At 35.4% G+C, this 26,192-nt stretch overlaps 2 protein-coding genes across 2 annotated transcripts; one reads left to right on the top strand and one right to left on the bottom strand.

The window, feature by feature from the left end:
- Positions 1–62: 62 nt before the first annotated feature.
- Positions 63–16,576, bottom strand: LOC132558863 (solute carrier family 23 member 2-like). Its single transcript, XM_060223481.1, has 12 exons — positions 16,477–16,576; positions 10,422–10,627; positions 9,757–9,914; positions 9,213–9,289; positions 8,121–8,239; positions 5,067–5,248; positions 4,352–4,472; positions 3,401–3,557; positions 2,138–2,391; positions 1,441–1,714; positions 900–995; positions 63–286 (listed from the first exon to the last, which is right to left on the bottom strand). The coding sequence occupies exons 1-12, from the start codon at positions 16,574–16,576 to the stop codon at positions 63–65; spliced, it is 1,968 nt and encodes a 655-aa protein (XP_060079464.1).
- A 2,422-nt stretch (positions 16,577–18,998) lies between these two features.
- On the top strand, positions 18,999–26,142 carry LOC132558862 (equilibrative nucleobase transporter 1-like). Its single transcript, XM_060223479.1, has 10 exons — positions 18,999–19,318; positions 20,371–20,417; positions 20,592–20,671; positions 21,248–21,340; positions 22,397–22,565; positions 23,116–23,301; positions 23,541–23,642; positions 24,208–24,373; positions 25,144–25,264; positions 26,038–26,142. The coding sequence occupies exons 1-10, from the start codon at positions 18,999–19,001 to the stop codon at positions 26,140–26,142; spliced, it is 1,389 nt and encodes a 462-aa protein (XP_060079462.1).
- The last annotated feature ends 50 nt before the right edge of the window (positions 26,143–26,192 follow it).

Here is a 26,192-nt window from a genome sequence, read left to right as displayed (position 1 = left end):
CCTTTTTAGTCGACGTTTTATCCTTCATTATATTTACATGTGCTTTTACCATACATGCTTCACTAGAATGAGGTAGACTCCAACGGTGAGTTTAATATATCGCCATTTCGGTTACCCGCCTGCGTCGGTCTGTACACACAGATCGGTATGTACTTCATGAACTTCCATGTCATCCATTTTTTGGGTACGAGGGGGTTGTATACATCTATTCCCTCGCTATACTTCATTATGCTGTCACCCTTGCTAGATTCCTGCCATGCCGTAATGCCCCGCTCATCCAGTGTACCTTAATCATTAAAAAATATATATATAAATTGTGTAATAGGTCTTGTTTGGTTTTGTAATGCGATCTACACTGTTAATGAAAATTACAGGAGGGCTACATGCATTATACGCGGTGAAGACGTCTTTTAAGATATATTCGAAATTGTTGTACAAGTCTCCTTGGAACAGTGCATATTATATAGTGTTACCACATTTTAGTGTTCTGTCAAAGGCACTCTACAGGGCATCATAACCGGTCACATTATACAGACAATGAACAAAATCATTATATCAATAAGCAGTGTGCGGTAACTGCCGACCTTCCTCCGTCAAGGCTTAAAATGCAAAGTCTTGGTCACATGGGCCAGCGCTCTAATACAGGCCTAAAATCAGGCAATGGGAAGACATTAGGAAATAGATAGTGGCTTAGAAAGATTATATCCACGATTTAGTAAATCTAAGAACTAGTAATTTGTTGTCAAGTTTGCACAAGTAGGTAAGGTGGTAACTTTTAAATAATATTGCAGGCCTACCTAGTACGATATTTATTAGCTTTTATGTGACAATGTTGAGTGAGAGCCTACCAGGTACTACCAACTGTTTTAGCGCATGATCGCTGTAGTAGCATAACTTACCTGGAACTGTGTTGTCCAGAAGACAGGCAGTGACACCTCCGCACAAGTTTGGGTTGATAAGGAGGGTTTTCACAATATTGTCATAGTAGGAACTTCCTGCAAAGCAAACGAAATGGCAGACAAATGGGTTAACCAGTCATTCTGCATTATAGCTAGTGTTGAATAACAAACGGGAATATACAGTACGCGTTTTTATGTTTAAAGGCATAGCCGTCGATGCAGATTTTGTATACGCGGAGAGGCCATATCTAAATGGCCATAGACATCAATAGGACTTTACACAATCTAAAGCAAAAAAGAGTATAACGTTTCTCATTGGCAGACAGCATAACATTATAGCATATCCACACTTTTTCCTGTTTTTGTCTTCCTATGCTTCCGCAATAAGACGTTCAGGTGTGTGTCCTTGTAAGCGATTTGTTTTGTTTTTCTTGTTGTAGTTTGTGATATATGAATTCTACCTTAATTTCAAGACAGTGCTTCAAAGTAATATTATTCCCGATATCTATAGACACTAGGACGTGTAAACATTTGAACGTACCTGTGGAAAGGTCATCCGGATATGTCTCGATCCAATAAGGTACCATCAGACCCACAAGTATTCCTGTCCCGATGATCGCTAGATTCCGCGTCGAAGAGAGCGAAACCACTTGTAGATTAGAGAGGATAATGCCGTTTAACATTCCAAACATGATGATCATGGCACCACCAAGAACAGGCACCGGGATGCTTATAAAGACCGCTGAGACCTTCCCAACGAGGCCAAAGACCATGTATATAATTGACACCCACCAAAACACATCTCTGCTCGCTACCTGCAATATTAGAGGGTTCTCAATTGTTTTTTCGATGATATAATAAGCAAGAAAAAAATGTCCTCGTAACAGATAATATTATATGAAAACGGTGCCGATGAAAGATTGATATGTCGTACTCTGGAAACGAAAGTATAACAGCCAACCGATATTGCAATCTTATTGCTTCCAACTCAATGCTGAGCGTCAACAACGGCATAGTAAACACTATCGTAATGCAATTGCATGATGCCGTTTAATTATGCCTTGTTGTGTTGTATATTGTTCTTAATCTATATTGAAGAGTGCATTCCACTTGTGTGTCTTTAGTGCAATCATTTGATAGACTAAGTCTTGAGGTCATTTTCATTTTTTGCGAGCGTTCCGGTCAGATTAACATAATTACTATCTATCATGTAATACAGAATAAATTGAAAAGTATACCTTTGTGACGCCCAATGCCCCGATATTTCCGCCGGATGTGGTTGTCGCGTGCCCAGAACCAAACAGACCGGACAGTATGCTACCAAAACCCTCTACAGCAATTCCTCTGTTTACGGCATGCCGCGGAGGAGGTGGTACGTTACAAACTCTTGCACATGCGTAGTAATCTCCAATGGAGTCCAGTATTGAGGTTACCGTGGCGATGAGGAATGCAATGAAGATGCCAGCATTAAAAGATGGTGGCCCAAACTGATCTGAAATCATAGATACTTAATTATTCATCTGACTATGCTTCCTGATATTCTATGAATTCAAAACAAACAACATCAGAGTCACTTCTTTCAAAGGCGTGTCTTTCTGTAGCATGAAAGAGGATTGTATAGAATATATCAATTTATGGCACTTTTCAATGCAAACCTCATCCTACGACTGCCACTGAGACTAAATTGTTGAAATATAACAGACTGAAAAGAATCAAAGCTGGACGGTATCAACGAATTGTAACATGTCTTGTGACTCTACTTTCACGGCCTAATGATTCCGTATACAACATGAGTGGTTGTCATTATGTCTGAGCACAAACCATCAAATCGTGATTAGAAAAAATAATATCCTTGTATATATATAGTAAATGGCTTCAGCAAGCTTTGCATTTCATTGTTAATTTGGTTGACTTTTTTTCTATATGAGGCTGGATGTATCGAAGAGCTTATCAAAACAGATCACAAAAACCTTGCAAAGTCGTTTTATTGCACTTTCAGTAATATTATGATTTCCGGGTTTCAAGCAAGAAGTCGTCATCTGGCGGACAAACACAGGGTTTCAGAAAACGCAGGTTGATGGAAACTATGGGGAAGTTTATATGGTCGTCGTAGGGTTCTCATTAAGAAATTGTATATATATCCAAAGCTGGCTGTAGCTAATGCTGGTCAGTTTGTCTTTTGGTTCCACTGCTGTTTATCTTGATCTCCTTCGAAGCCGTGTTACTACATACTTTGATTGACCAAGATTTACATTGCGGATGTCGTCAATGAAACAGAAATATGTTTACTTTTCCGGTACACCTGGTTTTAATCTCTTTTTAATTTTTCTATAGTCTGAGTAAACTTTTCTTTTGTTCATAATTTGTCCTGGTTTTATTGAATTTGAGATGTTGACATGTTAGTACTTTAATGTTGTATACTTGACGATTTTCTTACGTGTAACTAATTGGAAGCAAGTGCATATAACGGAAGTTGGAATATACTTTCTAAAGATACAAACTTGGGTAAGGCATTTTGAACCAGGTAGCGTTCTCAATGATCCCTGCCCGAGCATCAACTCTTGCCATGTACTGATAATGATCTGGATTGTCTGTCAATGCTCCTGTCATCGTCATGATGGCTGAGACACACCAGCCGACACATATACCGATCAAAATCTGAAAGAAAATCGACCTTAAATATCACATTTTTTTTTTTTTTTTTTTTTTCAAATTTGGGCTTGCAGCTCAAAACTAATACGATCAATCTTAATTCAATACTGCATGTTGAATATACACTGTTAACCTGATAGATTGCCGAAACACACCACTCGCCACTCTCGGAGGAGTGAAATTAAACGATAGTAATACCAATTAATGTAAGAACAACGGCTACTTTGAACACTTGAATTAATGATGACTTTTATAATCATCGGTCAATTTTGATACGCTTGTGATTAAGTGCTTGATTTTGTATCGTGCGTGTGTGCAGGCGATGCATGCACGATGTAAGCATTAAGTTTTTGATGAATTGTGCGTTACCACAACTGTAATGTAAAATTACTAGAAAGCAAGTTGTCGATAAATGTGGCGCGTCATCCTATGTGTCTGGGCTATGAAACTGCAATGTGATGGTAAATCGTTGGGATACTGCTTTATTGATGGATACCATTTTCATATGGTCCAGACTGCTTTTTAAATTAAATCATCTATTTATTCATTTTAATTCAAATTCTTCCAATTGTGACACTGACGAATGTAATGACATAAAAGATAACAAAACGTTTTAAAAGAGATATGAACGTGTGTAACAAGAAAACCGGCATATTGAAACACAATGGGATTTTGTATAAAAAAAAGCGTGATTGTATACATCACGATGTGTTGTAAACGGTTGAAAAGTGAAAGCGCAAGTTAATACCAGCCGATAGACTCATGCTTTGTCGAACTGAAACTTCACAGAAAACTCTTACCGAGAAGACCTGATGGAACGGATACCAATACACATAGAAACCTCTTCTTCTGGACCAAGACAGACAAGGCATCTCCTTGTGCCCGAGGAAGAGTGATAAGATTATAGATGTTCCGGCCGTTCTACAAAAGAAAATAAGAATCACTAAATAGGAGCCGCCAGCAATGCGAAGTACCTAAATTATTAGAGGCAGCTGCAGCAAATCGATATATATCGGAGTAAATATGACAAATGCTGAGAGATATGCTTATTTCCATAAATTAGAGATGGAGTTGATAGCAATAATACACAACTTGTTTTCTTTCATTCTGGAGGTGGAACTTATGATATGTAGATTTACGATCCCCATATACATCTATATAAACTTTTCGTCGTTTATCTCATTCATAACAAATAACACCATGAACTATTTTTCATGGGAAACAATGTAACTGATTCCTCCGTTCATACTCTGCCGGACACCTGGTCTTATTTGATAGTAATTTTTCAGGAGTCGTCGTGTAAATCTCATAATTTTTATTGAATCTGAGTTTGGAACATGATTATGTGGACATGTTGGTATTTTCATGTTTTTTCCTATTTTTCCCTCGATTCACCAATCTTAAGTGTGAAGAGTGTTCTTGTTGACGTTTTCTTTTTCTATTCACCAATGACAACAATAAACAAAAAACTTAAACAGCTAGATACACACAACTAGACAATATTATTTTACTTACAGACTTGATATACCCCAGTGAACCTTTGAAAATTTTGCTGTCGCCTTGGATAGAAATATTCCGCTTAGCAATATAGTCGGTACTACGGTGATCGGGCCAACAAATCGTAGAAGGAAGCCTACTGCACCTGTCATACCGATCAGAAAGTGGATTACACCCACAAGGATCAGACAGCCCTGAAACTGTAATACATGTCATTTTTTGTTAATTTCTGAAGATTAAACATTAAATTACTCGCCAAATGGACATGAATATTTATGTGAATCTGGTTCTTTACAGAAATATCAACTGGGCGGATTTCTAATTGATAAAGTAGCTTTATTTAGTAATTAGGAACACTTTTCCATGTTTTAAAACAGAAAAACAGTGGACAAAACAACAATTACCTCCTACTTATCAATAACACTGCTGTTTGATTTATTTCAATCGCATGTCATATTGCTTAACAGCGAGACCGTACTCTGTGGTAGCGCAGACTGATGGAAATTTACTGATCAAAGTTTTTATGGAGTTTCTCATTTTTGTGAACACATTCGAGTCATTTAGTAACAACGGGGAGCTCTCTTGTGTTGCTTTTCCTCCTCTAATTTGTTATTCTCGGCTTTAGATCAGATAAGAGACAGTTAAACTCTGGATGTAGGATATGCGTTTAGCAGCTTGTTCAATTTGTGCTAACTCTGACTAGACAGGCAATTCCCTTTAGGATCACGAAGCAACACAACGAAATAACATGTACGCGGAAAACGTTTCTCTAAAGGAGATAATTACATTTAGATTTAAAACTTTTTAAAATAATGTTTATTCCGAGCAAAATTGATTGCAATTGCTTCTGTTGAGAACATAGATTCAACATTGATGAAAAGGCAAAACACGATGTTTAGAGTAAACAAACTCGAGGCAATTTTCTTCACCACGTTTGAAACGTCTGTATATACTGTTGTATGTAAAGGTGCGAGATGCGCTGCGACAAATTATTCAGAAGAGTTTTATTAATCGTTTTAAGATGTCGTAATTCCTTTCTTTTTGATGTTGATACCGTTTTTATTCATAAATACTTTTTATCTCGCTTGTTTCTCAGTCATATCCACAAGATATATATAATGTTTGTTTAAGGTTGGTAAATACTTTTGAAAAATTGTTCCTTTGTGTAGCAAGTTGCTACTTCGGATTTCGTTACTTTACATCCCACTAACACTTAAAAGAACATCAGAAATATCTAATGACCATCTTTAGAGGTTTCAAATTGAGGACAGTTTATAATAAAATGATTTATTACTAATTCGAAGAACAGAGGTTTTGGTTCACATCCGAAGCGGCGGTCCGTTACACTGACAGCAATGGTTGAATTAGGTCGTCATATGCTCGTATTTACTATCGGTAATCAATTGATTGCAACCGATCACTGGTTTAGGTGATGCACATTCACAACGCAAACGGACTCATATTAACGTTATGGCGATGACAGCAAGCTGTTAGCCAACCACGTGAGAGTTTGGCGCACAAAATTGAGCTAGTTAGCTATTTTGGGACGAGTTCTTTAGAAATGTTGTTAGTTGTCATCTGCATAAATGTAAATAGGTTATCAGTCTCGATGGGATATAAATAAATGTAATGGTAAAACTTAAGATTAAACGACACCTTACTAGTCTAGGCGAAATGGAATATCCGCTTAGTGAAGCGGTTGTGTACATGATGTTCACGAGGAAAGAACTCTTGCAAGTCTCCTTGTGTTATTGTAAAAAAATAAAACAAATTATACATCACACCGTTTCTACCATACTTACATGTACTGCCACAGACACCCAGCAGGATACCCAACCTAGTTTCATTACTCTTTCTAACTACAAACTACTCATCATGCCACCATCAACTTAAGCGTTAAAGGGGTTTAGACATGATTCCGGTTTTTGTTAAATTCAGTTATAAAACAACCATAGATAGCACTACCATCTAAATTAAGCCACTCAAGTATATCCCGATTCTTGTTTTCTAGGCAGTCGAAAGTGATCGTTGATCATAAGCGAGGAATTTAATTAGGTAAACCGGTCACGTGGTACATTGTGACTTCAAAGTATTACGTCTACTGTAAACAGTAGTATAGAAGGCAGTCAGTTATCATATGATCGCGCGATAACCCTATTTAACACTGCATATATATATACAAACTGTACATATATGTAGAAAATCCCTATTTAAGGATCGATATTATGGTAAATATATATACGTACATATTTGATCATATGATCGTGTTAAGAACAGCTGTCACTGATTTCTATTTTGGTCGTCAATTTCGGTGGTATAAAGAGTTATTTACGAACGTACAAATGGCATGCATTTCCATACATGTACACTTTGTCAAAAATCTTAATATAAACAAGAGAGTTATGTGGAAATTCAGAACTAATTGATATATTAATTTCAGCGACAATTCAGCAGTAAAAAGCATAAAAATTGAGCGATGAGATTCTTGTATATATTTTTCAATACGAATGCCAATATCAACTTTACTAGTTTGCACTATATTTTCATATATTATTACATAATTTACAAAGAGGACGACTGATTTATATGTATATATTCACGATGTGTGGTTGGTGTCAACAGGGGAAGCAAGCTCTACATGTTGTACATGTTAAATCAGTGGTCCCCGAACACGTTTGGTTTTACTTAACGTTTTTCGCATTCAAATATGAATATTCATCACACTAAGGTAAAAAGGACCGGATCAGTTGCAAGAGACCTGTCCTGTGAATGGATGATAATAATTATGACATTTCAGGCTGAAATAAGGCATCATGAAAAATCGTGGCAAAAACCCTTTAAGCATGGAGCAGTATGTACCATTAAAAAACTGTAGTCCGTCTCGACCATACTATAGAAACAAACTCTTTATTTACAACGGCAAACTCTTTCCTAAAGATCAAATACTGAACAGTGCCAATGTCGACAAATGCATTAAAAAGAACGTTATTACAACCGAATGGAAATGTGGAAATTCAAAAATAAATCGAGTTTTACGAGCATGCGAAAAACCATAGTGCAAATTGACCTCACCTCTTGCAACTTAGAATATGCAAGTTCCCTCCTCAGATCAATATTTCCCGACGTTTCAATACTTTGAAAAGAACTGTCGTTCGATAAGGTAAAGTTCGTCGTCGTATTTATCAGCGAGCCTAGAAAGGAAAACAGATAGTAATTACTAATACTTTCACCAGATACATCATATATGTATGAAATACCAATAATAAAAGGCATGTTTTTTCCTGGAATTCGATTTGTTTTATATTTGATAATAAGATTTGAAATTATTAAAATAATGTTAAATTTTGTTTTGAATATAGATGTACAGGAGAATTTGGTTGGTTAGGCTTTTATTGCTTAACGTCGACAAAAAACACAGAAGAGCCAAGTACAGCTTATTCGACCTTTCGAAAGTAATGCCAAAGCCTACATTCCATAGCAATGTTATTTGTTCATTAGAAGCTGCATACAATATATAATATGTATGGTTACCTCAAATTTTAAACAATCCACTACAGAGCTTATCTATCTATTTATTCTTTATAATATATTCTTCGTACAATGAATATTCTCTGAAATGATAAATAACAGCGATTTCTTTAATAGTTAGATAGTTCGCAAGAAATCGTGTAAATAGGTTTTCTATGTCAAAACCCAGATGGCCACTTGTGGGCCATTTTGTTTTTTCTTATTAATACCAACATCAAACAGGCCCAAGTAGGGACCAAGGAAAGCACACACATGGAATTTATGAACGATGCATCCCGTATTTGTCAAAGATTTTCACCTGTCGTCCATTTTGTATTTCTGATCAGTCCCAAAAATAGATGGACACAACTAGGGACCAAAATAAACTATATATCAATTTTGAAACAATTCTATACAGAAGCTCGAAAGATATAAGTATAACAAATTCACAAAGTCAAAACCATAGATGGCCCCCTTTTTGCCAGTTTTTTCTTTCTTTTTTCTGTTCAGTCTCCAAATAAACGAGCCTAAGAAAAGACCAAAGGGAACCTATGATGAATTGTAAGAGATATCCATTCAGTACTTAAATTTGGATCCACCAACCGGGATGATCACACATATTTTGGCAAATTTTAATCCACTTACCTGGAAGGTCACATACATTTTTGTTCAGCAAGCGAATAGCCATTAACGGTATGACATAGTCGGCACAAGAACCTTGGAACACGGGAAGTCTGGAGAACGGAAAAATAAGTGTTTATAAGCAAAGATGAAGAACTATGGAAATTTTAATAGTAAAAACGAAACTTCAAACAAAGCTATTTCAATTATTTTTATATTTTCAATCGACCATTAACACGAAGATGAAAATCAAGACCACGAAATAAAGAACTCAATAGAAATGTTATCTTGGCAATTTTAACAAGTCACCACACAAAGAGAACGGAAAAGAGAACTGGCATTCATCACAAAAATGAGACAAAAATGTACACGTGTGGTTACTAATAAGTAGGTGGAAAAAAGGAATGAAAATGGAGAGGGTTTTGGCAGTGATTTAAAATTTCACTGTAAACTACTAAATGTACATAACAATACTGGTTTAACGGTCATTCGGTATTCAAGAAAGATACAAAAATATTTATCTGTGAGTTTACCATATTTTGTATTTGTTTTACGTCATTACTGTTAATGCATTCCTCACCTGAAGCCAAGTACTACCATCAGAAGAGTTGTGAGGCCACTCATAAACATGGCGGTGCTCAGAAGGTCGGTTTTGATGTCCGGAAAATCCTCAGCACATGCAGCGTCCGCAACGAAGGATGATATAGCCAGAGATGCCGACAACACTATGAGAACTTGCTTTAATTGAAAACAAATTTGAAATAAAGTTAATAGAGGACAGGAGACTAGTTCTTTTCTCTCCACTCGTTCGTCTTTGATATGAACGTACGAGGTACCATCAGAAAAAAAGCCTTACGGCTTAAAGCAACAAAATATAATGAACATGTATTAGTTTCAGGGTTGCTGGGTCAAGTTTGAGGTCACTTGCAGTTTTCAGAAAATCGTCGGCATTCTTGCGGCTTCATTCCTTACCGAATTTTTGTCAAGCCTCACACACTTACAACCAACTACAATATCTGGGACAAGCTGTTGTTGGGAAAAGGTCAAGGTAATTGTTACTTTTTTAGGAAAAGCATTATCAGCGGTTTCATTACTTTATAACGTTTCATCAAACTTCATACACCTGTTAAATGTATAAGCTTGCTGTGGCCTGTAGAAGAAATGTTGCTTTATCAATAATAGATATGCATGTTGAAAAGAATTGATTTAATCGATTGTGAAATTAAAGAATTGGAAGATATTTACCTGGAAGGCACAGAAGATTGCCATCTTAACCGGTGTTCGATCTGATACATTGTAGAGAAGTTGTTTAGGTGTATTTTCATACTCAAATGTGATTTTGTCCGATGGAAAGCCATTTTCGATCGTTTTTTCATCCTCTCTGTCAGCCTTCTTAAGGTCAGTACGAGATTCATCCATATTGAATTCGTCCATAGCAGTGAATTGAAATCCTGCAAAATTGAAAACAAATCCTTGAAGGACAACCACAAGATTGACGGAGATATAAATCGATGACAGTCACACTCGTGAACCAGTTTGAAAAACTCATGAAAGAGAAACATGTCTTAAAAACAATTTTCTTTATACGTTCAATTTTAATATTCGATATGCACATGCATGAATAAATGGGCCTTTTTAAAGTTAACTCATTAACACACATATATCGATACGACAGGCTTCTTCCAGGAAACATTTGAAAAGAAACAGAAAAAGGAAACTATATAGATTTAAAGGTTATTTACACGTACGTTTAGTTTACATCAGATATTCTATTGTGATACAAGCACAGGATATAAAATTATGATATCCAAACAGTTATGACAAAGAAGAAGTTCTCCTTTGTGCATGACGATTTGTTTAGCAGTTTGCAAAACATAGACAAATCATTAATCATCTTAGTGCTTACTTATATCAATTGGATAATAATTGACAAATACCATTGCACATTTGCATGCAATTTCAATTAAATTCTTTTTAATTACGTACTTGTGTTAGTCCATGGCACTAACAGCTAGCTCCGCCTTACAGAGTTCGCGATTATTCAATCAAAACTTTCCTATTTTGAACACTGACATGCAATTGTGAGTTTGTTATGAGTAGAGTATGAGAAAAGGTAGGAGTACAGAGGAAAAGACATACACATACTTCAGAGACTATGCGGATGGGACTGAGTTAGGAACATATCGACTGTAATACAAATTATGAAGATGACATATACCGAACAAAGGGACGACAGTTACATCAGGGGAGATAATTCACTGTAATCAAACCATTGTTTCTGGTTACTTGTACAAAGCTTATAAACCTTGCTAGGATCGTGGTTACAGCGTTCCGTGTATCGCCATATTATTTCTGTTGGATTTATGCCCATAACATGGCATTTAAAATTCTAGACGAAGCTAACCACTTTTCAATACCACAAGCATAAGCATACATGTATAATGATTTAATATATGTGAATATAGAATACCCGATCATGTACGCCTGTACATAAAACAATCATCTAGCACAAACAGATGATTTCAACGTGATGTTTCAATGAATAAACTTCATCAGACAAATGACTACTGCCACCATGGCAGAAAATAGAGCAACGAGATGATAAACGATTACAAAAGAAACTAGCACAAGAGATGGTAATATGTATTGTCAATTCCACTACGCTTTGACAGTTCGTGATATATGTGCTAAAGGCTATGGTCCCCTACTCCCTGGCCACCTTAACCTTATCTTAGCTTGAAAGGGTTGTTTTTCTCTGTCGGAATTTCCCTACTCAATCGTTTGGTTTCTATTTCTTAACTTCCTATCAACAGCTTTAGTCATTTAACGACGGCATCTCAATGTACAAGAGATAATGAAAGTGTTTTTGAGAGGGTGCAATATGTTTGTGTAAGCGTTCTGTATCAGCCAATGATATGATTTTCAAACTGACATAGAGGCCGTCGAAACGTCACACTTAAATTTTCTGTTGGTTGTGTTATACGGACTTCTATGCTACTGTTATTACAAACCTGGGATAAATGTTCCGAAATAGTCCTTACATAGTTGTGCACAATGCATCATAGAGGTAATGTAAAGATATTAATTAATTAGCTAATTTAAATCAAATTAAATTATTTTTTTCAGAAATACTAGACAATATGAAGGATAACCTGAAGGAATCAGTTATAAAAAGTAATCTATATAGTAATACATGCCCTTTACTAAAGCAACCGTCTCTTCTTCACCGTTGATGCCGTTTCCCTTGGTATCCTATAAGTAAATGATATATAAGTATTTATTTATATCACGTGATTACATCAATACATGACTTGAATTAGTATAAAGCAATTATGAGTATATTGTTAATACATCATTACATGACATGATTTTTTTCTGTGCTGGTGAATGAACGAAGTTTACATAATGACTTTTAATGTCATCAGTACTTGTGTATGCATAAATATCTTCTGCATATAATTGACAGAAGGGTCGCTTATAAGTGACTACCCTGTCAACTGCCAAAATATTCTTAGTTTAACCCCAGTCCTTTCAAGGATGGCAAACCTTTAACTTCCAAATACACTTTTATAATCAAGAGGTTGCTTTAATGATCAAAAGCGGTTTAGACTGTTGCCATTTATTTATTTCGTCTGGTTTATAATCTTAACGTCTAAGCAATGAAAATAAAAAGGGTGCCTTCCAGTGTATGATAGACGACTGCATGCGTTGAATGCGTTTTTGTTCATTTTTTTTTTCAAAAGCTGAAAAAGAAAGTGAAGCTGATAGATAAATAAAACATGTACACATAAGCATCATCACACCTGCAAATAAAGATGTCTTGAAAATTATTATTATAATTATTATTATTACAGCCCGTCAAAACATAAAAGTTCACTCGGGCCATCAACCGGTGAACCATACAGCGATCCAAAAAAGAAAACACATCAAACAAAATAAAAGTAAAAGACAAATGTTAAAACTCTTAAATTTATTGTAACAACAGATTAAAATGGTAAGTCATAGTCTATAATATAGACCAACATCCTTCAGATAACCTATAATTTTATTACTCTCAACAGTTTCAAAAAGGGTCTTTAGATATTAAAAATAAAAATAAAAGAATTCTCGAGTAGACAGAAGGTCAATGCAGTCCAATGAAAATGATTAACTGTGAATGGCTCATCACATGCTATGCACCGAGGGTTATCTTCGCCTTTCAACATATAGAAATGCGTAAGCTAGGTATGGCCCATCCGAAGAGGGGATAGGCCAACTTCGTCTCGGTGGTTGTCTCTGTAGCATAGAGACCATTCTCCGATGATATATTTTACGGAGTGCAATTGATTGTAAGTATATTCCAATCCTTCTGCCACTGAGCTGTTAAGAATTGTTTGATAAATGGTTATAAATCAGTAAAATGAAGTTTAAAACCAACAGGTGGCAGCGATAAAGCGTCCTTTGTGGCACGATCTGCTTTTGTCATTGCCTGGTATTACCATTTTCCAAGGAACCCGGCAAAACTGAATACGAAAGTTAAAGGCACGTTCATAATATAGTATTGATGTATTACGAATGAAAATATTTTCAATATATCAATTTCAAAAGAGTTTGTAGTACAGATAGAGTCTGGATAGATAACAGTTCTCATTACTTTGAAACAGCTTTTTATTAAACAAAGACAGATGTCGTTTTATTAAGAAAGTTGTTCAACCTTATTAAACTTCTGATATAGGCTTAAACACTGTAAAACACAAGTTAATTCATTGCAAAATAAAAATAAAATGACTTCCTCTTTAAAAATGCTCATCAATATACGCTGTCTATTCCGTCTTATTCTAATTTATGAATTGACACGTTGTGACACGTTGTTTAGAGTGACCGTGCATTTAATTTTTCTCATCTATAATATACTTGTATGTATATCATACATTTTGAACTTGTAACAGGTGGATTTGTTAACAGAAATATGACAAATTAAAATTACTCGATAAGACATCGTTAACAAAATACAACTCGATGTGCGACATAATATTGTTTGATTTGAATGAACTGCGATAGGTATTGTCTGCATGCAGTTGACGTTCAAATCTATTTTAAAGAAAATGAAAGAAAAATTTATTACAAATCAGTCAATAAAACAGCGATCAAAAAAGGAAAATACAAACGAAAAGGTAAAAGACAATTGCTTTAACCTTTAATGAATTGTTATTAATATAAAATAATAATTAAAATGATTCGATCTATTATCCTTGTTCGTTTAAATGACAAGATAATCAAAAACTAAATCTAAAGTACAAAATTGAGATGATTATTTCAACGACCGTAATCATTATCACAAGAGTCTATCAAAGCATCACAATTTTGCTTCACTGTAATTTGACAAATTGTGGCATTGACCTCGCCTTGTATATGTACATGTCTTGATATGTTTCTTTCATTTACATAAGGTGAACGGCCATTCTCAAGTGAGCCTGCTGAACTGACTGTTCAAACTAAGTTGAGTTTTGCCATTAAATCAGTATCGCAAAGCTCGCGACGCCGAAACTCATTTTATTCACCTTTAGCTCAGCTGAATGATGCCGATGCTGTCGTCCACGTGACCGTCAGTGTATGAATCTGTCGAGCGAGTAAAAAGAGCAGGTATGGAAAGAAGCTAACAATGCAATCAAAAGCCAATCTAAACGGCATATTAAACAGAGGTCACGCTTTCGACATTTTCACATTATGTAACTTTTATGAAATCCTTGACAAAATTCAGGCAGTTTACGTAAAACGTTCCTGTGAATATTCATTGTCAGCTTTTGGCCTAAAACGTTCTTTTTTGCTGCCTTTGAGTAGTGCTTACCATTGTATAGAAAAAAAAGATATTCAAATGAATTGATTATTTTATATATATATATCTAATCTAATGCACTAAATATATTTGTTTACTATACAATAATATTTATGATGAAATATGTTTCTGTACCAAACCAATATACAGTATATACATGTTGTATATGTTATGTTTCCAATTATATTGACCATGGTCATTTAGCTTCATCAATTAAGATATATATGTGTTTCCTATACCTGTGGAGAGAAGGTTCTGTGATGCCTGACAGATGCCTGTCAATAACGTCTTAAGTGTTTGAAGTCAAAAGGAAAATTACATGTTCAGCAATTTTTTAGTTTTCATTTTTTTTATTTCAAGCTAAAGCCTCACTTGAAGTTTAAATTGATTCGTTGATTTATTTATTTTACGGATGGTTCTACCCATTATAGCTCTGATATATTCAGGACTAATTAGATGGAGTTTTCCTTCAATGGCTCTACAAGCATGTCAGATAAGTATATACTACATACAGCACATACTATACTTTAATTTACAGTGTAAATAATATATAATTGTGAGTGAAAAAATAAGTGTTAGAAGTTATCTTGTTTTAGTCTTCAAAAGAAATCGGAATTAGTAAGTTCTAAAACAGTGTATTGTTTGTTTTTGATATATAACCATTGAAATGAATTTTGAAAGGTCATCCGGAAAACCACGACCGCTAAACGTATTTCTATGTTTACTTGATACATGAATTCGAGTTATTATTACAGTCTTAACGGTCCGTCAACACATAAAGGTCATTAGGTCATACACCGGTAAATCACAGCGATCCAAAATGGGGAAGAAAAAACCCCAGCAAACTAAAAGGGAAAGGACATATGCTAAAAATCTTAAATGGTCATATCAGCACAAAAGATTAAAGTCATATTCTATAACATATTATAAATGTCAACAGTTTCAAAAGGTCTTTAGATTCTTAACGTCTTCGGATGGGCCATGCATACCTCATGCATTCATATATGTTGAAAGGCGAAGATAATCCTTGGTGCATAGGATGTGATGAGCCATAAACCGTTAAACATTTTAGTGGACTGCATGAAATTCTGTCTACTTGAGACTCTAAAGACCGTTTTTGAAACTTTTGAGATTTATAAAATTCTAGGTTATCTTAAAGATGTTGGTCTATATTACAGACTATGGCTTACCATTTTAATCTTTTGTTGTAATATAACAATTTAAGATTTTAAGCATTTGTCTTTTACCTTTTAGTTTGTTAAATGTTTTTTTCTTCTTTTTGGATCGCTGTATGTTTCTCCGGTTGATGGCCCTAATGACCTTTTCTTGTGTTGGCGGGCCGTTAAGACTGTAATAATAATAATAATATTGAAGGTCACTTTTTTATTGCAGTATTCTTTTAATTTTTTTTTCTATATCTGCTGGTTTCGTTTTATCTTCGTTATATCCTTTAATTTCTTGCTCTTTGCCTATCACCTCACTTACTCTCGAGAAAATTTTCTGCTAGGATACCTGTAAGTTGTAAGCTGGGAGGTGGTTTTAGACGCTCCATGGTCTGAAATTGACTGACACCATGTAACGACATTTTTTAAGGCAAGATGGATATTATCAACGAACACACTTTATTTACCATAATGCATCAATTTTGCAAGAATACAGGTAAAGGTAATAACTGTGTCAGCCTGATACGATATGTCTTTGTAACACTGCAACGAAGTACACGTGTACCAACGAGCAGGATCGGTGGTATCCACAATAGAATATTGAAGTATTTGTGTGGATTTACCAATCGAAGAAACACATTTACTTAGATTGAAACAACTAAACCCAGGTGGTAAGTTTTCTTGATATTAACATTAAATTCTGTAACGAGAAGTTGCTAATGACGAAACATACGTTTTTGCACTATTTCACCTTCATTTCTATTCAGGATCATTTTCGTTTTCATGGCCGATTTTTGCTCAAAATAAGATAATTCGATATTCTAGGGCCTATTCCAGTTATCGCGATTTTTGTACAAGAGGTCGTCAAGTGACAAACTCGAAACATTTACATGTCAGTGTTTTGGAGTAAACGACAAGTGAAACTGAATCATACAAATGTTTATCCTATCAGGAAAAGAACATGTACTTAAAGTATCTATCCATTAATCTCCAACATATGTGATTAAGTGGAACATCAAATATTTTATACATGTAATTATCTTCGAAAACGCTGTCTTCATCAGACATAGCTAAAGCATGTTCTGAAGCGACCCTGCACCCCTGGAACGTGTCATTGCAAAATTGAAGGTTGCATATGGGTCACTTTGTGGATATGACTCTAGTTTGATTCACCGATGTATATCAATGGACTCTTCCACATAACTTTATTTTGTTATAACTTGAAGTTTGATGTCGCTCCTGCAGACCACTCTAGCCCAATTAAATTACTTCGATGGTGCCTTTGACCTGGGGAGTATCGAGGAGGAAGCCTAAGTGATATGCGATACTTCAAAATCGAAACATGAAATTGACCCTCGCTGGAATCAAGTTTGAACAGCTCTTGTTAGTGGCCCTTACGCTAAATGACACGATTTATTCTAAGCAGATACATTTTTCCTCTATAACTTTTCGCCTTTCTGGAAACTATAGGTAACTTGCATGTTACTATATGTTTGTGTGTTTGTTTTTATGATAAGTTATTATAATACTGTTGGAGAGGAATCGTCAAAGATGTGTGTCTATTGTAGAATTAAAAGTAAAGCTACAATTTCTGTTTGGTACCTGGCAAGCTAACCTTCAACCGTCATTTTATTAAGACTCGACCCTTTCACAACAAACCACATTACTTTCTTGAAACGTTTTTAGCTGAAATGAGAAAGAAGGTATATTTCATATATATGTGTGTGTGTGTGTGTGTGTGTGTGTGTGTGTGTGTGTGTGTGTGTGTGTGTGTGTGTGTGTGTGTGTGAGTGCGCGCGCGCGCGTTCGTTTTTGTTGAAAAATCATGAAAAATCATCATGATAAATAACCACATGAGTCTGAACGGTCATATGGTTGTAAAGACATATGCAAGAGGCCAAATAGGACTAAACAAAATTCCCCAACTACTCTACAGCTTAAGAAGAAGCAGTTGATTGTTCATACATTTCTGTAAGCATGATATCATATTCTTGATATACACACATGCTACTACTTTAAGATATAAATTCATTTTGACCCAAGATAATGTGAATCAAAGTCAGTTATTTGAATTAATTCGGAACCCCTTTATCCACCTATGTAAAAGAACTAATATCAACAACCTTAACCATTTTATTATTGAGAAGTCGTTTGAAGATTTTAACACGTTTGACCCATTTGAACTTTAAAAACGGAAAGGTCAACCAAATGAACAGAAGTGGTAATAAGTTTTACAAATTTGGTAATCCGTCATCTCTGCATGCTACAGGCCAAATATAAGCAACCGGGGCCTTTTGGTTATTGAGTAGAAGTCGTTTGATCATTTTAATACATTTGACCTTAAAATGGGTCAAGGTCATTGAATTTAACAAAGTTAGCAGTCCTTTATCCTGTTATACTACAATCCCAATATCATCAACCTGGACCTTGCAGAGAATATTGCAGAATGAACTGGCAAGTTTTGATTTTTTTACAGCCCTACATGAGAACCGGATATATTTTGGCTTGACGCTGGTTTCCCGTTTCCCGTCACTGTGCCTCCTCTTTGTTTTAATGTTATAAACACTTCATTTCTGTATTGCACAAAATGCGTATATTGAAGGCTTGGATTGGACTCTTTTTTCTGGAATATTTTAGAAATAAATATGGTTATTGATCTGTTTTGATTCATCAACAGCTGTGATTGGAGTGGAATACTATTACTGAAAGAGGTGAAAGCTTACGAGATCTCTCTTTATCTAAGCTGCACATACAGCGAAAGCATATACGCTTGGTGACTTCATTTACAGGCATTCACTTAATTGATGTTAAGAACACAGGAAACAATATTCTGTGCCAGAGACCATGGCTTTTAAACTGAATAACGCCAAGCTTGTAGCTTTGCTTTTTACAAGCCTTTTAGAAATATTTTTTTTCGGAGGAATGCAGTTTGGTTGGGTCGCCCTTGTCTTCATTCTTAAACTAGAAGGCGTGTTCAAAAACTTGTGTATTTCGGAATCTCCCAGTAATACAACATTGGTAACTTCTGAGGACAGCTGTGTTCCCCAGGATGAACAATTTAATCTAATATTCAGCATTGGAATAGCGGTATCCACCATAGGAACAATTGTTCACGGTCAACTATACATGTCGTTCGAGATTAAACGGATACGTACTATCTCCATGTATGTATACGTATATGTTTTAGTTTACATAACGTAACGTTCTGTTATAAAATCATTTCGAAGTGAGATTAGATTTAATTTATCATCAATTTACAGAATTTTCCAGCAAATGTAGTACCACAATATCTTGGGATAATTGAGTTCGTCGTATTGCTTAATTTTGGCATTAGTGATAAGTTTGGGTTTAGTTATATCGTTTATCGTCCATTCAACAGCTTTGCCAATTCATGGACGGCCTCCCGATGTGTACAAGGCGATTGTATGTGATTTTGGAAATTTAGTTCCTAGTAGGCTGTCGAAAGCCCTAAACTGGACACTCCATTCGTTCATGTTACACTGTCAGAGGCAAACCGGTCATTACTCTATTTTTATATGAAGGAAAAATCAACCGGATGTCCGTGCCCACAAGTGTAGACCATAGACAGTCTCTGAAAATGTAGTATTACTCAAGTAAACCCAAAGTTATTTACATGTCACAGGTGTATTGTTATCAAAATATTTTTTTAAAAATGCCAAATCCGGAAAGGTCTCGTAGATTGTGCAATAGGCGCACAATAGCACTCGTGTGTAACTCAGACACCCGAGGACTCCCGAACAAAACGACCTATAACTAATACTTTAAGTCATTCGTAAAGGGGCAAAGGCTAAAATAAAGACCACAAGTGAGACGATGTAAACGGAGACATTAGAATGAATATAGAGAAAATGTAAAATATCCCAAGTTCTGTCTCCACTTATCGTCATGCAATGGTGAAACCAGATACAATTATTACCCCTTAACTGCAAGGCCACAGTTATCTGAACATATCTCTTTAGGTCATTATCATCGATATCTCCGCCAGGAAATTTGGTGTCAAAGTGTACACCATATCAAACCGTTCCCGGGTGTCAACGCCATGCATTAAAAGGAAATAAGGTCGCCATGTTTTGGCTAGCGTCATAGTCAAAGATGATGATTCAGGAATGTAGCGGTGGTTATATTAAGAAAATTATACAATCAAAGCATGCCTTATGCTACCATCAATTTAAAGTACTTTTTTATTCATATACAGGCCACTTGGTGTCGCTGGAATTTTACTCTTAGCTTTCACATCACCAGGTAATACAGACATTTTCTCTATAGATACTCAGACAAACTTTGTGGTTCTAAACATAGATCGAGACTCTATGCTGTTAAAATACTGAACAAAGAAATGGAGGTATTTTTATTAATTGTTTAATCGTAAGAGGACAGAGAAATGAATGTTTAAAATCTTTTATTGGTCACTGATAGAAATTCCTTGGCTTCTACTACCTGGAATAACAGCTGTGAGCGTGGCTGGTACGTCTTTACTGGTGTCCAATTTCAAACAGGTAAGTGAAACTCTATATGTATGTGATTTTATCTTGCGTTGAAATATTTCTAATGTTGATATAAGATACATGTAATGTCTGTTTTAATCACATTTGCTGATTTTATCGAATATTGAATTTTAATTACTTACTGTACGACAGGTATTTTTGTGCGTATAATTCTCGCTATATTCCAAACAAATTCGGAACGCGAACATAGCAAAACGCGAAATTAAATAATTTTCTATGTTCTTAACCCGTATATAACACAACGTTATACCTGTAAATATGACACCAACGACAATTTAATTCATCACAGACAAATTCGTTGTTTCCTGTTGCCATGTAAATGGATGTTTGTTGTCCCCGACCTACGTATTACTCTTTTACATCGTATATATTGCATTTGACTGAAAACACTTCAGTGTTCTCCTGTTACCGATCAAAGATTAGTGAATAATTGTTATAGCAAAATCATACTGTATCATGCAAAATCGAGTAATTAAGGTTGTAGTTATGTTACCCACGTGTATTACACTAAGCATATGACCACAACTGTGATAGAATTAATATGAGTTTGTTTCACTTTGAAAACAGGTGCCGTTTTTACTCTCTAGGGGTTCTTCTATATATATTGGATTATTGAACGGGTGTTACGATTCCTCCGTACTGACGTTCATGCTGGTAAAGGTAAAACATAAGCTCATGTATACAAAACAAAAAGTTATTTAATTAATTACTTCAATTACTGATTTCCTTATAATATGAGCACCAAGTTAAAGCTACACATTTGAGCGAAAAAAGAAAATATCTGTCGGATATAATGAACTTTAGGTTTAGAATATGCGATATAACTGTCACGTTTTCGTTTATTTGAACCAGTCAATAACACGAGTATAGACATTATTGTGTGCTCCCTACCGATGGAGTCGTGCGAGTAGGGTAATTGGACTACGGATTTCAATGCAATTTGGTATGTTGATTTATGTTAAGAAGCATATCATGTTTAAGATTTAGTTCCTTACCGCATTTATAGCCTACCATCATTAAATGATAGAATATTCAAATTGTCGTTTGCCATCCATCATTAGCTATTTTTGTTATCGCTTTTCTTCAACGAACTGGAGTGGGTTCCCCCTTGATTCGACTGTTCGATTTTAGAAGTGATCAGAAACAAATAAATGTTCTGCAGACGGCCATCTTGGAATTTTACGATGCAGTTTGTTATAGCTATTTCTTAAGAACAAGATGGATCTCTCAGATATTTAAGGTGTTGGTTCCCCTTTGTCCCTGGCTGTGCCCGTTTGATTTTGGGACTGATCAGATAAACGAAATGGCCGAAAGGCGGCCATCTTGGATTTCAAAAAAGAAAGGTTTGTTATTGCTGTTTTTACGAATGATTGGATAGGTCTTTCTCAAACATTCAAATGCAGTTTCCATTTGGTTCCTATTTTTGAACTGATCATAACAATGGATGGGCGCCAAGATCCGCCTGTGATCTGTTTGATGCCAGTTAAGACGCTTTGTACAAATCCACTGAAATAAAGCAAAATAACATCATAGGACATGGATAACCACTCTGAATCAGGTTATATGAAAAATATGTTTCAGTAGCGGAATTGCTTTATATGGCAGAACTTCAAATTTTCAGAATTGAATTTCTAGTTTTTTTTAAATTCCGTTGCTTCTGAATGAAATGTGCGTCTGAAAAGTTACCAGTTCTGTAGTCTCTATCGTTTTTTGCAGAAACTCTATGAAGACGGAACTGATCAAAAGTTATCATTTGTTGGTGTCGCCATTTCCTTTATCGTCATTTCCGGTGTGTGCACAATACTACATCCGTCACCAAATGACAAGAACGGAACTAATGAAAACAGTCCTTTAAACAGAGATTATGCTATTTCGAAGAAAGAAGGTAATTTTGTTTGTAATATATGATTATGTAGTCTAAACTACATGGAGTTTCCTCCAATGGAAAGTAGCTGCAATCATTGATAAACTGAAGTAATTTTAAGACTACACTATAACTAAGATATGGCATTTATATCGGCATTAGACAAATAAAAACATTTGATCTTTACAATGATATGAAACCTAAAATTCAATTGGAGTCATCTTTGATGGCACTGTCATGGAGTAGCAAATTTGCTGAAAATCAGATTTCAAATGTGCCTTTTCGCCATCATGTCACTTGATTATTATTTCGAACTAATACGTGAGGACCATCGTGTCTTCGTAGGAATCCAGCGCAAATATTTCGTAACAGAAGTGTTGTATATGCAATGTGTAAACAGTAGTCTATTGAACCCTAACAAAAGAAAAATGTCATGCGTTACTGACAGTATTTCCATAATTTTTCCCTTTCCCTGGTCCGTGTTTATTACTGTTGTCAAATCATTCTCATGTACATTTTTATCAAAGTTGTACTTTATTATCAATTGATATCAAATTAATTGAATGTATAGTTGAAGAAGCCAGAAGGCAGTCAACATCCGATTTGGCGTCAGATAGCTGGTCTATAGTGGACATCATAAGTCACCCTCTGTTCATATCTCACGTTCTGTGGGTAACGGCAGTGTTGTTGAAGTACTACTACTTCATAGGATCGGCAAATGAAGCAATGAAACAACTCCTTCATACAGAAAATATGGGTATGTATCAACCAGAATGAATGTGTGATATCATGTAATGTAAATGATCTTCAAATTAGAAAGGATAAACTCGTGAAAAATAACTCTGCATGTGTATTACACAGAAATGTAATTATTCTTTTAATTTTATGTTTTACAAGACTTTATTCCCTATAAATGGTCTGGACAACCGCGAAGTAAAACAGTAAAAACTTATATATATATATATAGTATATTTAAAACTATCTTGGCTTTTGCAGTGAGTTATTTTTCTGATGTGATGACCATTACAATGGTCGGCAGTTTGGTGCCATCTTTCATCGCCGGCTGTACTATCAATATTATGGATAAAATGTTTACGGGTAAGACTTCTTTACACGTATTCAGCCGATGTCAATATGAATGATTATTAATAGAATAATGTATATTCTATAACTAGAGAAATAGTTAATGACCGGTATCTGTTTCAATCCTATTCTGTAACATACCGATGGAACGCGGAGCGTCAATAACTATGGTGAAACAGACCTGCTTGGATAAAACTAGAAGAAACCGTTTGATGACGTAACTGGTCAAATAGCATATCTATTACAATGCTAATTTAGTGATATATTATTATTAATTATAATAGAACTTTGAAAAATGACATGAAATAAGCTTCGTGTTCTAAAAAGTGCACAATGCTTGTTATTAATATCATCATCCTTGTAAATATGCATTACAGCACCCAGGAACCTAATATAAAGATGATACCATGTACTTTTTTCACAGTCAAAGTTGTTGCAAAGATCTCACCCTAACTAAAATTAGCTCTGTCCAAAAATTAATAACAATTACACAGAATTGGCGCATTACAAAATAAAGGAAAGATGTGGAGGGACAAAATTTGAGCTTTATCATTCTGTTTTCTCTTAATTGCTCGTCTAGGAAATATGAGGATGGTAGTTCCACTAGCATTGACATCTGGTTTCGTCATCATACTGTCCGCCCTGGCATTCATACCGACAGCGACAGTCCTGTATGTTGATTTCGTAGTTGTGACTTTTCTCCGGGCATTCGTGTACACTACAAATATGGAATTCATTAGAAGCGCGTAAGTTGTGATCCAGTTATCTGTTATTTTGTCTGTATAGGCAAGTTATTTTGAAGAATGCAACCGTTGATATGAAACCTACAGGAGTAGATACGATAGGAAATGTTCCATGAGGACTCCTGTTAAAAAATATAGCAGATACAACAATTAAAAGCGACACACGAAGAAAGGGTGCAACGATAAGCGAGTAGGTGACTTTCCAACACCTTTTACCTCCGAGGTTTATAACTTAATCATTACCTAGAACGATTTATTTTCCTCATTATGCTGAGATTATTTTGTCCTTGCAAAAGAATGAGGTGACTTTATTCTAATTGCTCAATTATAATTTGTATGACATCGGGGCTCCAGTATGTATATTGAGGTAGACGCCAGTTATACAAGGAGGCCCTGCTCCGTGTCAATAAACCAAGCAAATTAATTCACATGAAGAGAAAACATAATTGATCAGCACCTTTTCAAAACTGTCTAAACTTTTTTTCTTTTCATGCTTTATTCTCTGTTCATATTCCTATTCATATTCATCGTTAGTTGCAAAGCCAAACGATGTTTCCAGAGTTACTGAGGAAAACATCCTGTTCCGATGACAACCAAATACCAAGAAATGTAATCAAAACTCCAATTAAAACCATAGTAGAAAATATGGAGCAGAACCAAATGAAAAATAATCCCCTAAAAACTGGACAGTTACGGTACGACATGACGTGATGCTAACCATGATAAGGCACCTGTTCAGCTTGTGACCCCTTTAAGATACTTTTATTTTACAGGTTCTCTGTCAAGTATTTAAGTCTGATATACGGACTTATTACATCCGTTTGTGGCATTTTCACTATGACACAATATGGTCTGTTCGCATGGAGGGCGTCATCTGATACAGCCATCACCCAAGTGAGTACTACTTTGCAAAGAGCGAGATCAACATAGAATCAAAAGCATTGTATTTCTAATTAAAATGTTTTACCTGAAAATAATAAATTCAAAAAGGTGAATGGTACATTATTGAAATAGCGATGACTTCTTGCTCAATGGATAATTTTTTGGTACTAAAACAGTGCCTTACGAATAATTCATTTTCATGTAGAATCATGCCAGTGTAACGTATTTATTTCACCACAGAGAGTTTAGACTGTAAACGGGTAGGCTTATGTCATGGCAAGGTTTCCGCACGTCAACGTTTTCTATGGTAGGAATATTGTGATTTTCGCCCAATTTTTGTGTAAAGTATCCTTGGATGAAGGGGATAAATGTTTTAACTGTGGGTTTCAGATCAACATAGAGAATAAAGATCGATTTCTGTAAAATCCTTCTGTTTGGATCGAAGTTTTGTCGGAAGCATTCTACGGCGAAGGGGAACAAATTTGGTATTAATGATGGTCTTGGCCCCATGAAGCCGGAAGGGCAGGATCAAACGGAATAAACAGCAAATCCTTTAAGTCTCACTTTTGTAGAAATAATTCAATTTTTGCCCTTTTTTTATTTTGTTTGGTGAGTGCATCTGACACTTACTGAGGCAGAGGGCGGGCCCAATATGGGAAATAGATATAAATCTTTAAAATACTTTTTCTTAGTTTTGATGAAGTAATTTTAGTTGATAGAGAGTAATTTCAGTGAACTCGTCCGGATGAGCGCTATAGGCGCCAAGGGTTTTTTATTCATTGTAGGTGAATGTGTTCCTGTTGTGTCTTTCCACTGCCTCACTGTGTCATCCAATCCTCGTGGTCTACCGTCACAAACGGCAAAAAAACAAAATAGATATCACATTTTAACATGATATCTGAAGTTCTTACAATTTTCGGAAAACCAAAATTTATGTGAA

The sequence above is a fragment of the Ylistrum balloti genome, unplaced genomic scaffold, assembly GCF_031769215.1.
Source record: "Ylistrum balloti isolate Yb309-2 unplaced genomic scaffold, AGI_CSIRO_Ybal_v1 Utg370830, whole genome shotgun sequence".
NCBI lineage: Eukaryota > Metazoa > Mollusca > Bivalvia > Pectinida > Pectinidae > Ylistrum > Ylistrum balloti.
Note: the sequence above shows the minus strand (reverse complement) of the source record. Positions and strands in the feature narration are given on the sequence as shown.